This window comes from Balaenoptera musculus, chromosome 10, assembly GCF_009873245.2.
Source record: "Balaenoptera musculus isolate JJ_BM4_2016_0621 chromosome 10, mBalMus1.pri.v3, whole genome shotgun sequence".
Classification (NCBI taxonomy): Eukaryota; Metazoa; Chordata; class Mammalia; order Artiodactyla; family Balaenopteridae; genus Balaenoptera; species Balaenoptera musculus.
The window spans coordinates 61790301-61807455 of record NC_045794.1 but is presented as its reverse complement, the minus strand read 5'-3'; the positions used below and the strand labels follow the sequence as shown (position 1 = coordinate 61807455).

Sequence of the window (17155 nt, the reverse complement as noted above, 5' to 3'; positions counted from 1 at the left end):
AAGAGGATCGAAGGATTTAACTGTTTATTAGTTTTTGCTTAGTTCTCCCTATTTTATCCACCCTCACACCCAAGCCCTAGTTCTAGAAGTGGCCTTTTTAAGATTCTGCATTTAGGCTGGTTCTCAGCTCTACCACTGGTGACTTTGATTTCAGTTCTCGGTGAATTTGCTGCTTTTTGTCTCCTTGTCCTTCAGTATTTGTTTAAAAACCCCTTTGTCGTAATTTTAGTGGAGATTTTGGAAGGATTAAGATCAAATGAGTATGTGCAGTCTGCCATCTAACCTTCATTTTGTCTTAAACTTTGAAAAAAGAGTAAATTGGTTGTGATAGCTTGATTCTGCCCTACCCTTCCCACCCCATTATTTACTATTGGATGCCTGTGAGCTCTTAGGAGGGTAGGAGGAAGAGGAAGATCCTTGTTCTTTAAAGCAGGAGTCCGCAGACTTTTTCTTTAAAGGACCTGATCGTAAGTATTTTAGGCATTTTGGCTATGAGGTCTCTGTTGCAGCTATTCAGCTCTGCCGTTGTAGTGTGAAAGAAGCCAGAGACAATACATAAATTAATGTGGCTGTGTTCCAATAAAACTTTATTTATAAAAATAAGACTGGGCTGGATTTGGCCATATGACACAGTTTGTGGACTTCTGTTTTAAAGCTTTAAGTTTTAGATGTTCAATAAATGATTGAATGAGATGGTACTGGAGGAAGAGCTGTTCCATGTTATCTTTATGCTTAACTTTATAGTGAGTAAAAGATATTCCCAAAATAAAATAATCTGTATTGTTTCTGATGGGAAGGCTGTTTTTTTTCCCCTTCATTGACAGAAACAGATTTTTCTAGCAGAATACAGTTGAACTTTTCTATAGTTGTTCGTTCCTATATGAAAATTAATTTTTCAAATGCTATTTCTAGACATGAAAGCAACTAATTTTCTAAACCAAATACCGTACTAAAATGTAAAATAACACAAGGAATTGTATGATGATATGTATGTTGAGTTAGATATCCTAATTCCCCATTTTAATGCTGATTGTAATCTCATGTTCAAAAACTAGATTTTTAAGATGAAATGGAAAGAATGTTATTACTTTTTACCTTCTCTTTCAATGGTCCATCCTCCTGGCTTTACCCTAAGCATGAAGTAGACTCAGGTCTTCTTAACTTTTACTGTTCTTCCCCATCTCCCCTATGAAGTGAAGAAAAAGGAAAGTCCAAAGATAGTAAGTACAGGCTGATGCGGTTGTTCCACAGCCACCAGGGATCCAGGATCCTTCTGTTTTTCCAGACTCCTTAATTTATTCTTAGCTGGTGAGTTCCATTCTCTAGGATGCCTCATGGTCCAACATGGCTGCTGGAGCTATAGCCATCATATCCCTGTTCTAGGGAGGGTGCAATATTGAAAAGGCTTCCAGCTGTTTACCATTCTATTAAGGAGGCATTATATATATATAAAATTCTACATTCCTTCTCTTTTTTTTTTTTTTTTAAGAAATTCACGTTCTTTTATTTATTTATTTATGACTGTGTTGAGTCTTCATTTCTGTGTGAGGGCTTTCTCTAGTTGCGGCGAGCGGGGGCCACTCTTCATCGCGGTGCGCGGGCCTCTCACCATCGCGGCCTCTCTTGTTGCGGAGCACAGGCTCCAGTCGCGCAGGCTCAGTAATTGTGGCTCACGGGCCCAGTTGCTCCGTGGCATGTGGGATCTTCCCAGACCAGGGCTCGAACCCGTGTCCCCTGCATTGGCAGGCAGATTCTCAACCACTGCGCCACCAGGGGAGCCCCATTCCTTCTCTTTTTTTACCTTACTGCCAAAATATGGTTATATAGCCACATCTAGCTGAAAGGTAGGCTGGGATATGTAGACTTTTTAGCTTGGTGTATTACCATCTCATATAAAATCAGAGTGCTGTTACTAGGAAGAATGAAACCAATAGATTTGGGTAGAAAGCACATACTTTCTGACATTACATCCTCTGAATCACAACCTATCAAACCACATTTTTAAAGCTTAAAGTATAAACTTTATATTAGACCATATGCTTTTAAATGAAATTTTAAGTATTTCTAATTTGTCCTTGTTTACATATGAAGTTAGAAAACTGAATCACCCTTTGGATTTCCTACTTCACATTTTTGAAAGAGGAATATTAACCTAGAAAATGAACTGAAGTTTTCTATAATTTTTTTTTTTTTTTTTTGGGTAATTGGTACATTTGAACCTTGGTGTGATATTATAATATTATAGCAAAGAACAGTCTGAACTTGATCAAGATTTGGATGATGTTGAAGAAGTAGAAGAAGAAGAAACTGGTGAAGAAACAAAAATCAAAGGTATTATTTTAAATTCCTTCAGGAGCCAGTGATTGCTGGCACATGTCTTCTAGAGGGTAGTAGTAAATACCATTCTCGTTTTGGATACTTGTCCATTTTACTGACTAGCCAAACCTGCAGTAACAGTTTTGTGTGTAAATGTATGTTTGGGGTGGGGGGTGGTGAGGGAGGAAGGGAGGGGCAGAGGGAGCTGGAGATGGAGAGGAGTGGTAGTAAGGGAGGAGGGAATGGATGTAGTGACCCAGCAGAAGTCACTGTGTGTACCCTCTACTACTGAGGTGATGTCATAGCTTGTCAAACAGTTGCCTGTGAGATTTGTCTCAATTTAGGTATGTTATAGGTGGTGGTAGGAGTTGTTTCTAGTGGTGCTTCTAAATAACACTAGCTTAGACTTATTTGAAAATGTTTAGTATTTAATATGTAGAAAATATGTAGTGTATGTCTGTGTTTTTTAATCCATTCCAACCAATCAAAAAGAGACATTTATTAAATGTAGACAAAATCATTCAAAATTTTCTTTAGCAAATTATTTTTAAAGGGGGTAATAATGGTAGTGGGGAATTATACTGCTTTAGGATATGCCCTGTAGCTTAGGAGCCAAGAATATCAACGTACCAGATGACTCAACTTCTCATTTTTAAGCCAGAGTGAGGTTTATTCTGAAAAGACTGCTGAACTTCTAGCTTCAGCTTTCATTGTGCAGCGTTTTTTTAAAAGATACAGGACTGTATCTTTAGTGGCCGATATTGGTATTTCTGAAAGCATGTTGGTTATCACAACTGTACATCATCCAATAATAAAATCAGTATTAGAAGTAAATTGATGTTTAAAAACATAAATTGGGAAAATTAATGGTAATTTTTTGGTAAAGTCTGTATTGATGAAGAAAATAAGATAGCAAAATAATTTGTTTTGCATAAATCTAGGTTATTTTTGGATTTAATATAATTTTTAGATGCCATTAATAACCAAATTTTATTCGGCTTTAGTTACAACTTTTGACTATCTCAGTTGTTAACTTTCTCTGTTCAGATACCCACAAGCACATTATACAAGCATCAATGAAACGTTCAGATTTATTTGACCATCTTTGTCCCAGGCTTGAAACTGTCACTATATTTGCAGTTTTCTTGTATGTGTTGTTTGACTTCAAAGGGTTATCAAGGATCATAGATAGGCATCTGGATGAATCTTTGAGCTTCCCAAAACACAAGGTGGGTAAAACACAAGATAGTAGGAAAAGAAAGGATAATGTTCATAGTAGTTGTGGCAGCGGCCTTGAGAAATGGTGTACGTTAGACATCATTAGAATCTGAACTTTTCCTGTACACTGGGTTTTCCTAGAGTGAATTTTCTTTAGCTTGCTGCCCGTCTCTACTCATACCAGCAATTTATGCGCTAGTCAGGAAAGCTTCATGATTGGATTGTCCTATTCAAATAGCATGATACATTTTCATAAAATCCTTCTTTCAATGCCCTTTTTTTTTAAAGCGCGTCAGCTGACTGTTCAGATGATGCAAAATCCTCAGATTCTTGCAGCCCTTCAAGAAAGACTTGATGGTCTGGTAGAAACACCAACAGGATACATTGAAAGGTACAAGTTCTTCTTTTTCATAGTCCTTATTTATCTTTCTATAATCAACGTTGCAAGTGTATATTTTTAAGGCCATCTGGGACTTATGTATGTCACAGTGGAAAGCTGATGTTCATTAGTATCTAGTTTAGGATTATTGGGAGTTTAAAATTTTGCTGAATACAGATTTAGAGTTGGTCTTTTAAAGTTTATTTTGGTTCATCTCTGTAGGAAGTATACTGATCTTAAATCATTTCTGAGATTTGTTAGAAATGCACAGAATTAGAAGAAATACAGATTTCTTATTTATTTCATTGGCGATATAAATCACTAATAATAGCCCAAATATCTTATTCTGCTTATAATTTTTTACATAACTTTATAATTCTAAGATCTATCCACATTGCTGTCTATATGTATCTCTCGTCATTAGTTTCTAGCTTCTAAATGTTTCCTGGTTCTCTGTGATGTGTGTCCACCATGCTTTATTATATGCTTTTTCCTTGATGGTCATCCAGTTTGTCTCCAAGCTTCATCAACACGAATTCAGTTGTGATGTTGTTCACCCTTGTGTATGTCCTCTTAAGGAGCTGTGTAGGAATTTCTTTGGGATATGTACTTATCGGTGGAATTGTTAATTACGGGATATGCAGGCCTTCAGTACTTCCAGGTGCTTTCTGCAATGCCTATATCCAGTATGTGAAGGTTGCTTTACCCTTGTGTCGTTGCCAACAATTGACATCATTCAGCTTTATAGTTTTTCTGTTTTTACCAATCTAAGAGGTGCAGGCTCATTTTGTTTTACTTGTATTTCCTGATTTCCAATGAGTTGAGCTTCCTTTCATGATGATTGCGAATGAGCCTTTTAGGTTGCTCATTTTGTACCCTTTTGCCCATTCACATTTTGGGGTTTACTATCTTTTTTTTTAATTAATTAATTTTTTTTTGACTGCGTTGGGTCTTTGTTGCTGCACGTGGGGTTACTTTAGTTGTGGTGAGCAGGGGCTGCTCCTCGTTGCAGAGCGCGAGCTTCTCATTGTGGTGGCTTCTCTTGTTGCGGAGCACAGGCTCTAGGCACGTGGGCTTCAGTAGTTGTGGCACGTGTGCTCAGTACTTGTGACTCACACGCTCAGTACTTGTGGCTCGTGGGCTCTAGAGTGCAGGCTCAGTAGTTGTGGCGCACAGGCTTAGTTGCTCCACGGCATGTGGGATCTTCCTGGACCTGGGTTCGAACCTGTGTCCCCTGCATTGGCAGGTGGATTCTTAACCACTGTGCCACCAGGGAAGCCCTGGTTTACTGTCTTTTTCTTGTTTTGTATGGGTTCTTATGTATTCTAGGTTTTAATCCCTTATCAGTTTTAGACTTTGTAAATAATCTATTGTGTCATTTCTATTAATTTTGTCCATGGTGTCCTCTATTAAACAAATCCTTAATTTTTATGTTTGTTAAATTTTTTGACCTACGGCTTGTTCTTTTGAAGATAAGTCTTTCCTTACTCCTTCTACATTTCCTATTGACTAGTTTTACCTTTTACCTTTAGGTCTTTAATCCCTTTAGAGATCACCTTTGTATTTCATATTAAATAGGCATCTTTCTTTCCTTTCTTTTTTGGTGAGCTAGTTTTTATAATGCTTCACTAAACAGTTCATTCTTCCCCCATTTATTTGTGTTACCACCTTTATTATATATCAAATTCTTATAAACACCTTTGTTTGTCTCTGAGCAGCACTCTTCTTCATTGGGTTTTTTGCCTGTTCTTTTGTCATTGTCCCACTTAACTACTCTGGCTTTATAGTATGTCTTAATATCTGGCAGGGTGAGTTGCTTTCTTCTACCACCCCTCACCCACCATGGAACACACTTTTAAGGTTGATCTTACCATCTGTAGCCCTTTATCCCATGTATGGTTGAGAGTAAGTTTATCAGGGTTCTCTTAAAAAAACAAAAACAAAAACCCTCAAAATAACAAACAAAAAACTAGAATTTTCATAAGAATTCCAATATCTTTTTAGTATTAAATTGTCTCATTCATATCCTTGTATTTATTCAGATCATATTCTGTATCGTTTATTACAAAGTTTTCTTCTTGGTTAATTCCTCTATATTTGTGTTGCTGTTATGAATAGTATTTTTTATTGTATTTTCTGGTTGGCTGTTCTTGATAAAGGAGTACTACTGATTATTATTTTTTTAAAGTTGATCTTGTGTCCAGAAACCTTGCTACTCTTACTGTATAGTAATTTGTTCTGTTATTTCTCCCATAGCCCAAAGGATCTTATCTGCAAGTGGCAGTTTTAACTCTAATCTTCCACATTACACCACACTGCATGTTTATTTTTCTTTCTTTGTAACATTGGCCAGGACTTTCAATACTGTGTTAAACATTAGCATTAAAAATGGGCATCCTTGTCTTATTTCTTATCTTAACCAGGAATGAGTATGTAATCTCTTCATTAATGTGTCTATTTGTGATTTATTATGACCTTTTTTCCTTTATCAATTCAGATGGTCTTTTGACTTTTTCTTTGAATTTACTAATTGTATATTAAATATGTTTTTGGAAATCTGAGCTGGATAGTAATATTTTATTTGGGGTCCTTATTTATTAGTGAAAAGAGCTTCTGTGTGCCTGTACACACACACACACACACACACACACACGCACACACACACACACACACATACATACACTATCCCTGGTTTTAGAGTCAAGATTTCAACTGCCTAGAAATGAACAAGATTGCTTTTACTTTTTTCTTTGTTTTCTGGAACAACTTGTATAAGGTAGGAATTCCTTGAACAGTTGGTAGAACTCTTCTAAAAATTGACTTGGGCCTTTGAGATTTGGGAACTAGAGGTCCTGGGGAATTTATCCTTTTTTTTGTTTGTTTGTTTCTTTTTTTATAACATACTAACTGACCTCTTCAATTTCTCTTGTGCCAATTGTGGAGTTTTATGTTCTTCTAAAGCTGTATGCGTTTTATCTAGGTTTCTAATTGATTAGTGTATAATTCATATTTTTAAAAATCTGATTTTTCCCTTTCATATTCTGTATTTTGTATCTGCATTAGTTTTGCCAGTTGTCTCAATCTTAATGTTTTGATTTTCCATTTGCATATTTTTTTGTTATTGCTTTTTTTTTCTGACTTTAATGTTATTTCCTTATGTGGGTTTGCTCTGTTCCCTTCCCAGTTTCTTAATTGCCTGCTTATTAGTTCATTTAATTAAAAAAAATTAATGTGTCTCTTTTACGGCCATAAAACTGTTTTTATAAATGTTATGTGAATAAGTATGAAAATTTATATGCCGAAATCAACAGCTTAGGCATATTAGTTGTATTGTTCAGAATCTCTTTATTTTTGCGTATTGATTGCTTGATCTAACAGTTTTTGGGATGAATGTATAAAAAATCTTCTTAGTTTATCTTTCTTGTCCTATAATTCTGTCAGTTGTGGATTGTGTCATAGATTTTGTTTTGTCTGATACTAAGATAGCTGCTCCAGCTTTGTTTTGGTTTTTATTTAGCTGCTCCAGCTTTGTTTTGGTTTTTATTTATCTGGCATGTCTTTTTCCATCCTTGTATCTTACTCTAGTATGATTGTTTTCTTCTTTATTAGTAATTTCAAACTCTTTACATTTCTTAGAAGTGGTATTGTTTTTGGAGTTAATTGCTCTTCTCTTTTCTTATTATCTAATTTATGGTACTTTTTTCTCCTTTTCTGTTTTCCATTGAAAAGATCAAGTTGTCTTCTGCTGGTTTCAAAGTTAATGCATTCTGTTTTTTGTTATTATGGTAAAATGGATCATAACCTAATACCTCAGTTTATTTGCCCCTATTGATCTGTTAAATTTACCAATAATATACTTCCTCTAGGCCTCTTTTTTTTTCTTTCAAGGCAACAGTGAAATTTATCAAGATATTTTTGATTCACCCATATGTTATATAGCATCTCCTGGGTTTTTTTTTTACTTCCTCAAAATATTTTTCATGAATATAATATCTGTGGCATACTTCCTAAAGCCTCATATACCTTATACAGTTTTTATTTGGCCTTCATATCTGAAAATTTTAAGTTCAAAGTTCTTAAATATCTTAAAAATTCACTTCATTTTTTCTTGTCTACAGTGTTCTCTTTGAAACCCGATATCCCTCTGATTCCTTTTCCTTTGTAGGTTGTTTGCTTTTTTCTTTGGATATCTTTAGAATTTTCTTTTTTCTTTGATAGTCATCAATCTCATTAACGTGTCTAGTGGTTCGAATAAGGGCTTTCACGTTTCTGTAACTGAGAAATTCATTACCCTCATTTCCTCAGATATCCACCTCCCTTCTCTTTTTCAGCTATTGTTTCATTTGGCACCAGTGCCTCCATGTCTCATAGCTTTTCTGTCTGTCTTTCCTGCTGCCTTTCTGAAGAGGTTTTAAACCTCATGGATTCTTTTCTTCAGTTGAACATATCTTGTTTGTCCTATTTGTTGTTTATTTTAGTTAACTATATTTTTCATACCTAATATTCCCACCTTGTTTTAGCTTTCTTGGTCTTGTTTCAGAGTTAAGATCTATCTTTCTTCAACTCTTTAAATATATTTACATTCTTGTTTAAATCCTTTGTTTAATAATGCTTCAGATGCTAAATATTTCATTCTTTCATAGTACTCTTCAAGTGTCTAGTTATTTTGGCCTTATAGCTCCAGCACACTGGGCGATATCAGTTACTCTAGTAATGAGTATTGAGGTAGGAATGAAGATTAGACTTCAGTTTGTGACAGTCTCATGGAGAAAGAAAGAGAAAGGCGACTGGATGAGCCTAAGGAGAGCTCCAGTCACCTCAGACTCAGAGTTGACTGACAATTACAGGCAGTTTTCTTGGCTGCTTTGGGAGGAGCCAGTCTCCTTTGGTTGTAATCCGTTGTTTCTGGATTGGAGGGGGTGGAAGAGTGAGTGCTTATGGGCTCTGAGCCAGTCCAGCTTTCATCAGCTCTTCATGTTATCCTAGGAGCAATGGCACTGGGCTCTGTGAAGGGTGAAGGGGACAGGCAGTGAGTGTTGAAGGCAAGTGTAGAACTTTAAAGCTTTTCTGCAAAAAGCTTTCTTCCACCTTGTCCTCACTGCTACCCACTCTGGTCACCACCACCCACCCACCCCCATCCCTGCTTTCCAAGTTGCAGCTCACCCTGTCTGTACCAGTTAAAGACAACCTTCAGTCTTACTCAGAAATTGCTCATGGTGTGATGGTGTGTGTGTGTGTGTGTGAGAAATAGTTGTTTGCTTCATGGTTCTAAAGTTTCCAGGGTTGATTTTTTTTGAGATGTGGAGTTGCAGGGAGGCTAGCTGACCAAGCTATTTCACCACCTTGACAGAACATTTTAATTTTAATTGTAAGAAATAAAAGTTGGTATTTTAGGTTTTTGTTTTTGTTGTTTGTTTATTTTTACTTCTGATTACCTTAACTAAAGTGGTTAAGTAGAGAATTAATTTGCTTTACACCAATCTGTGTATGGCAGGAAATTCTAACCTGGATCTTGGATCTGTTGTACAGATTCCATGAACTTTTGGAACTTTTGAGTGTGAACATTTTTTGGGTGGTAGAGGGAATCATAATTTTAATCATTTTTCGAGGGGCCCATAAACTAGGTGTGTATAACCTTTAAAAAAAATCTATGCCCTATAGTGAATTGTATAGGAATTATATCTTAGAAAAGCTGTTATTTTAAAAATCTACCTCCCCTCTTCATAAAATGTTACATACTTATTTAATGTAATTTCAAATTCCAAATTAAATACTAAGACTAAAAAGAAAATAATGGTGTAGGATACCATTCTTTTTCCAAAAACACATATGCTCCCCTTCTTTCCCCTAATAATTGATACAGGTGAGATATGCAGTTGACCCTTGAATAACACAGGAGTTAATCAGTAGTCAGCCCCCTGTGTCTGCGATTCCTCCATCCATGGATTCAGCCAAGCACAGACTGTGTAGTACTCTAGTATTTACTATTGAAAAATACCTGCAGATAGGTGGACCCATGCAGTTCAAACTTGTGTTAAAGTGTCAGCTGTACATATTTTATTTTATTTATTTATTTATTTAGTTTGGCCGTGCTGCGCTACTTGTGGGATTTTAGTTCTCTGACCAGGGATTGAAGCTGTGTCCCCTGTAGTGGGAGCTCGGAGTCCTAAAAGCTGGCCCTCCAGGGAATTCCCTCAATTGTACATATTTTAAAAAAATAATTCAGGTTATCATTGTTAGGATGGTCAGTCCGTGACTTTTTAACTTTTAGACTGCATTTTACACCTGAGATGCCAGCACTGACAAGCCCAGTGCTGAACTTGATTACAATGAAAGATTTAGGGTTGGTGATACGATTTACATTTTCTTATCAATTTACTGTACCTGGTTAAATTTCCTCTTTTGAAATGTTTTATGGTCAAGAGGTCTGGGTATTTATATCTCTTGAATTTTAATTACTTTGAATGTACCTTTTGCTTCAAATAGGAAACCTGTTATTCACTAACTTTCATGCTTCAATTTCAGTATGCTAAAAGAAGTGTTACTTGGGTTTTACTGTGATGCTATATAACTGGTGCTTTCTAACCTTTCAGCTTGCCTAGGGTAGTTAAAAGACGCGTGAATGCTCTCAAAAACCTTCAAGTTAAATGTGCACAGATAGAAGCCAAGTTCTATGAGGAAGTTCATGATCTTGAAAGAAAGTATGCTGTTCTCTATCAACCTCTATTTGATAAGGTAATGCTTTCTAATACTTTGTTTTTTAAATGTAAAATTCAAGAAGATAATAAAGCTCTGGAAATATAAACAAACTTCTGTTAGAACTGTCAGCAAAATGGTTATTAGAGGAATTTGGGAGAACTATCAATAATAGCAATTCAAGTTGTATGAATTAATTAAATATTTAAGCATTCTTAATGAGGGACATCTAGTTTTTAGCTTCGATGCCAGTGTTTTTATGCAAGTTTTTTTTTTTAATCATTTTAGCGATTTGAGATCATTAATGCCATTTATGAACCTACAGAAGAAGAATGTGAATGGAAACCAGATGAGGAAGATGAAATTTCGGTTGGTATTAACTTTAATTTAGTGTTTTTTTTGTTATTTATTTATTTATTTATTTATTTATTTATTTTTGGCTGTGTTGGGTCTTCGTTTCTGTGCGAGGGCTTTCTCTAGTTGCGGCAAGTGGGGGCCACTCTTCATCGCGGTGCGCGGGCCTCTCACTATCGCGGCCTCTCTTGCTGCAGAGCACAAGCTCCAGACGCGCAGGCTCAGTAATTGTGGCTCATGGGCCTAGTTGCTCCACGGCATGTGGGATCTTCCCAGACCAGGGCTCGAACCCGTGTCCCCTGCCTTGGCAGGCAGATTCTCAACCACTGCGCCACCAGGGAAGCCCTAATTTCGTGTGTTTTTATACCTTGGAAATAATTATCTTTATTGTGAGATGGATAGTGAGTGCAGATGAGCCACTGTTAGCCCAGCTCCATCTGTACCCAAATTCACCTTTTCCTTGCATTTTTATAGAATTTAAAGTTTATAGATTCATATAAACTTTTCGTTTGAACTTAATGACATACAAAAGGATTGTTCCCATTTTTAAAGTGCAAATGGAGGTCTCTAAATGTCCTGCCCACAACTTATAGACGGCAGAGCTGTGATAAAAATCCATTGCTCTGTTACATGACCCTGTTTCTCCAGCATTGATGTTTTAATGTTGGTGATGAAGAGAATATATTTTGATTAAGGACACCAATGGGTGAGGCAGTGGACAAGGTTTATATTTCTTTTGCTTTTCCTCTTTACTGTGCTTAAGTCTTACTTTTTTTCTCTTCTCTCCCATGAAGCTGAAAGTTTTTTCCTACAGCTCATGGTCCTAGTGGCTTTCTTTTTGGAAGGGGTATGGTAGTAGAAATATTATGGAAGTAAGGTCTGGTATGGGTGACAGCAGTGTTTACACAATTAGACTAGAACTTCTTTGGCTAAATGTTAAAATTAGTCATTGAGGGTTTGTTGGGTTCTCTGCCACTGCATGTAAGTTAAGGGGATGTAAAAAATTTTATCAAGATGTCTAATCTAGGTATCCAGTAATGATGAATGCTGTCTTTTATTAAGGAGGAGCTAAAAGAAAAGGCCAAGATTGAAGATGAGAAAAAGGATGAAGAAAAAGAAGACCCCAAAGGAATTCCTGAATTTTGGTTGACCGTTTTTAAGAATGTTGACTTGCTCAGTGATATGGTTCAGGTAATTTTATTCATAAAAACACCAGTTTACCTCAGAGGGTAAACCTTTGAAGTTTAAATGGCTCTGATGACTAGTCTCTTTATTATTGATTTTTATAGAATGATTGCTTTCTTTTTTTTTTTTTTTGGAGGGGGCCTACACCGTGCCATGCGGCTTGTGGGATCTTAGTTCCCTGATCAGGGATCGAACCTGGGCCCTTGGTAGTGAAAGCGAGGAGTCCTAACCACTGGACCACAAGGGAATTCCCATGATTGCTTTGTTTTGAAAGAACTGTTATTGGTAGAAGGAAAATTGCAGCTTTGATTAATGTAATCAAATAAATTATAATTTGTTTTCAAAAATTAGATAATGAAATAGTCCCTTTGGTAATTGCTCATCTCACTGTATGATGCTTTCTCCTATATCCCTGTGCCTTCTGTTTTTAGATGTGGAGTGTGGTGGTAGGATGGGGGAGTTTCAGTTGTCCTACCCCAGTGACCTTTTCAGTTTGAAACAACTATTCCAAGGGACATTTGCATTTTAAAAGAATACTGTAAAAATATTTACCTATTTTTTTAAAATTAATTAATTAATTAATTAATTTTGGGCTGTGTTGGGTCTTCGTTTCTGTGCGAGGGCTTTCTCTAGTTGCGGCGAGCGGGGGCCACTCTTCATCGCGGTGCGCGGACCTCTCACTATCGTGGCCTCTCTTGTTGCGGAGCACAGGCTCCAGACGCGCAGACTCAGTAGTTGTGGCTCATGGGCCCAGCTGCTCTGCGGCACGTGGGATCCTCCCAGACCAGGGCTCGAACCCGTGTCCCCTGCATTGGCAGGCGGATTCTCAACCACTGCGCCACCAGGGAAGCCCAATATTTACCTATTTTAACAATTGTCATTTTCCCTGGGAAACTGACAACAGATGTCACCTTCTCTGGGAAACTTTGCCTCTCCTAATCTGAATCATTTCTTGATCCCCTGTCATCTGGATTGTAGTACTTGTTACCTTGTATTGTGATTGTTGGATGTTAATGTCAAGAAAAAGAAACTGTCTCAAAACAATGACTGCTTACTGCATTTCTACTTTTTAGCAAAGTAGAAAAGGAACAAGCATCTGGAAAAGGCAGCAATTATGATCGGGGAAACTTTTTTTTTTTCTTTTAATATTTTTGGCTGCACCACATGACATGCGTGGTATATGCATATTTAGTTCCCCGACCAGGGATCGAGCCCTTGCCCCCTCCAGTGGAAGCACAGAGCCTTAGCCACTGGACCGCCAGGGAAGTCCAGATCTGGAAACATTCTTAAAGCAAACATGAATTATTTAGACTTGGTTTTGAACTTTTCAGCCCATTCAGTCTATATAATGATGTAGTTCTCTATTTAGTCACCTTTTTTCAGCCAGTGGTGATAGAAGGTAGAACTAAGTAAACTAGCTTCAGTATAAGGCATAACCTGGAGAATTAAGTCTTTATGGTTCATAATCGTACATAAAACTGAACAATAAAATGTCTGTCAGTTAAGTGCTTAGTCCAATAACAGAACACTAGTCTTAATGCCATTCAGATACTCATTTTAATTTTTTTTTTAATTTGAAGGAACATGATGAACCTATTCTGAAGCACTTGAAAGATATTAAAGTGAAATTCTCAGATGCTGGTCAGCCTATGGTAAAAGAATTTTGAAATATTTTCAATTTTGTAACAACTGTTTACAAGTAGATAAATGGAACTTTCTAAAGAAAGGTGACATTCAACGGTTAGACATGGGAGTGGGAAGAAATTAAAACTGATACTTAATTGATGGTAGGAAATAAATGTTTGGACGTTGACAGTTGTGATGCAGTATTTATTCCTTTTCCTCCCTCTGAATGTAAACTATTTTTGAAATATAGTCAATTTTTGATCCTAGATTAAGAATGTATATAAAAATAATAGCAAAGGAACATGAATAACAAAATGCTTATTCTGTATTAAAAGACATGTGTCTGGGAATTAAATAAAACAGAAGATGTTAGAGGGCTCCCACTTCCCCATTATGAAAGATCAGCCAACGGCTTCTCTCCAAAACCATCAGTATTATGTAAAGCATGGGCAAAGGCTCTGTAGGCTATTAGTTCTTATATTACATGTGATAAGGTTGGGCTTTTTCTCTGTCAAGCTAGGTTCTAGTCTAAGGTTTAAAGTCCTCTCTGTGGCGATGGGGGGGTGGGGGGTTGGTCAGTTTATTCAGCTGTACCTAACCTATGTCATAAACATGTTACTAAATAGTAGTGTTAGCTGAACTAAGTTTTATTCAGTTTATTTTGTGCCACATTTTGCTTTTAAGATACTTTGGGATTTATATGACCCTTTCTTTCCCAGAGTAGGACTTTGTCACTTAAGATTTTATATGTTTATAGAAATCATAGATTAAGCTTTATTTACTGAAGCATTGAAATTTATCATGTAGGAATTTAATTACTTTTTATGCTTTTTCTTTTTTTTTAAGAGTTTTGTCTTAGAATTTCACTTTGAACCCAATGAATATTTCACAAATGAAGTGTTGACAAAGACATATAGGATGAGGTCAGAACCAGATGATTCTGATCCTTTTTCTTTTGATGGACCAGAAATTATGGGTTGTACAGGGTAAGTTTAATTTTATTACTTTAACAGAATGTTATATCTGTTTTTGCTTTACTTATGATTTGTGATATTTGGTATTTTCTAGTGTGTCTGCTTAGTACATACATACATATTTATCTCCAAACATTTCAGTAAAATGTTTTCTGAGAAAGGCTTATTCATTTTCCTAGAATTCTCCATAGACTATTACAGATATTTTTCCAAAGGAGTGTACATTTAAATTTATTATATTGTGAGTTTGTGGTAATTGTAAATATATTTATTGAAAAAGTTTGTTTAGAAATAAAAATTTTCTCTTTGTACTGCTACAAAAAGCAGCACAAATTTCCCCTCTAAATTTGAAATTAAATAGAACATTTAATTAGAAAAATCTCAGCTTTCCTAGCAATTGAAAGTAATGTGTTAATTGTGATAGACCATCTCTCCCCTTTGTTTTGGAAGGTGCCAGATAGATTGGAAAAAAGGGAAGAATGTCACTTTGAAAACCATTAAGAAGAAGCAGAAACACAAGGGACGTGGGACAGTTCGTACTGTGACCAAAACAGTTTCTAATGACTCTTTCTTTAATTTTTTTGCCCCTCCTGAAGGTAAATAGTGTTTTACTTTGGGTATTTATGGTGGTTTTATTGTAAGCTTTGTTTACTTTTTATTCATTTGAATTTCTTTTCTCAATTTTGCAGTTCCTGAGAGTGGAGATCTGGTAAGCTGAATTGTTATTTATTTGTTGAATTGTTTACTAAATATGAAATTAAAGGACTGGTTCTTAAATGTATGGAGTAGAATAGTTGCTACTAGTATTTTGTTCTGAGGCTTGCAATGCATAGAGGAAGACCTTTACGCGTGTGAAAAATTACTCCATTTAAAATGCTTTTGGTGCCTCTACTGAGAAATGGTGAAAGGCTAAAGATAGTCCTTTCTTCTGAGACTTGCAAATACTTCTGTGAGGGATTCAAGTTTTCAAAACTAGTTTTCTTCCTTATTGAAAATAGAATGTATTAAATCATTTATACTATTTACTAAACACTAACCACATTCTGCTTAGAGTTCTTTGTGTGGTTTTTATTCCGATGGAAATTTGGTTTTATATATGTGGTCATATAGCCGAAAACTGTGAAATATGCCTGGCACACAGCCAGGAATGAGGAACTGCCTTAAAGAAATCTACACAGGCAAGGTAGGCTAGGTCTGTTTTGAATTTGGCTTAAGTCTGTTACGAAATATTGATGGTAGCAAAACAATCTTGAGTTACGGATAGAACACCTCTGCCTGTGATTAGAATTCTTTCCTTCAGAGTCTTCCCCCACGACCCTTTGGTGTTTTATTGTTGTTGTTGTTAGAGTGGATTATGTTGATGAGTCAAAATAAACATTCAGGAATTCACAGAATAGTTACTCAGTGTTTAGTATCACAGAACTAGAACTTTAGTATCATGGAATAATTTTAATTTTGAATAATATCAACAGCATTTCTGTGCTGTACTTTGCCATTAAGTAGAAATCTTAGATTGACTTAGTCTTTATCAAGTAGGACAACATCTCATTTGGCATTACACAGAGGCTTGGATACTGTCTTTTAGGAAGTGTGAAATGATCTTCTCTGGTCTTATGTGCCATATACATAATGTTACTTAGAAAAGTGTGAGATTCTTACTGTTATTCCAGTTGGTGTTTTCAGTAATTAATATTTTAAAAAGAAAGTTGTCATATAGCAAAGTTGCTTTTGTAACTTTTACGCTAGAGAAAGCTTAAGCAATAACCAGTATGTATACTGGCCTGCTAACTTATTTTCTTTTTATTAAAAACCTGTAAACCTAGGGCATATGTAGAGACTATTTGATCATGCACATGTAAGATAATTTTAAAAGTTTAAAGTTAAAAGTGAAGTTGAGAGTTTCTGCATATTATTTAAATCCAAGTCTCACATATGCCAAATTAAATAAGTTATTAAATTATGTGCTTTTATTTTTCTTTAACAGGATGATGATGCTGAAGCTATCCTTGCTGCGGACTTTGAAATTGGTCACTTTTTACGTGAGCGCATAATCCCAAGATCAGTGTTATACTTTACTGGAGAAGCTATTGAAGATGATGATGATGATGTGAGTGAATTTGAATCCAGCAGTGAAATCGTTTGGTGAGGGTGTGATAGTCAGAATCGGTGAGAGGTTTAATGAATAGATGCAATTGTTAAAAAGCAAGACAGAATAATTCAAATTAGGCTGATTACTTATGTCCTTTTAGATAACTTCCTTGAATTAAGTAGGTCCTTTTAGGATCTTCGGGTTCATTTATTGTAGTTTTTATTTTCCTGCTATTAGGAAGGCTACTTTCTCTGAAGTAGTAAAACTTTACTATGTTGGGTTAGTGTTGTAAATCCATTACACGTCTTTGACCAAACA

The 17155-nt window shown here is 35.9% G+C and overlaps 1 protein-coding gene across 4 annotated transcripts in view; it reads left to right on the top strand.

The window, feature by feature from the left end:
• The window catches only part of NAP1L1 (nucleosome assembly protein 1 like 1), a 36214-nt gene that overhangs the window by 13781 nt on the left and 5278 nt on the right, over positions 1-17155 (top strand). For 3 of the 4 annotated variants that reach the window (XM_036865442.1, XM_036865445.1, XM_036865443.1), the window contains exons 3-12: positions 2246-2331; positions 3823-3925; positions 10507-10648; positions 10898-10978; positions 12026-12154; positions 13729-13800; positions 14621-14760; positions 15199-15344; positions 15438-15457; positions 16733-16855. In XM_036865442.1, coding sequence (XP_036721337.1) covers positions 2246-2331; positions 3823-3925; positions 10507-10648; positions 10898-10978; positions 12026-12154; positions 13729-13800; positions 14621-14760; positions 15199-15344; positions 15438-15457; positions 16733-16855 — 1042 coding nt within the window. The remainder of the gene's footprint in view (positions 1-2245; positions 2332-3822; positions 3926-10506; positions 10649-10897; positions 10979-12025; positions 12155-13728; positions 13801-14620; positions 14761-15198; positions 15345-15437; positions 15458-16732; positions 16856-17155) is intronic. The other variant, XM_036865444.1, reaches the window with a different exon arrangement.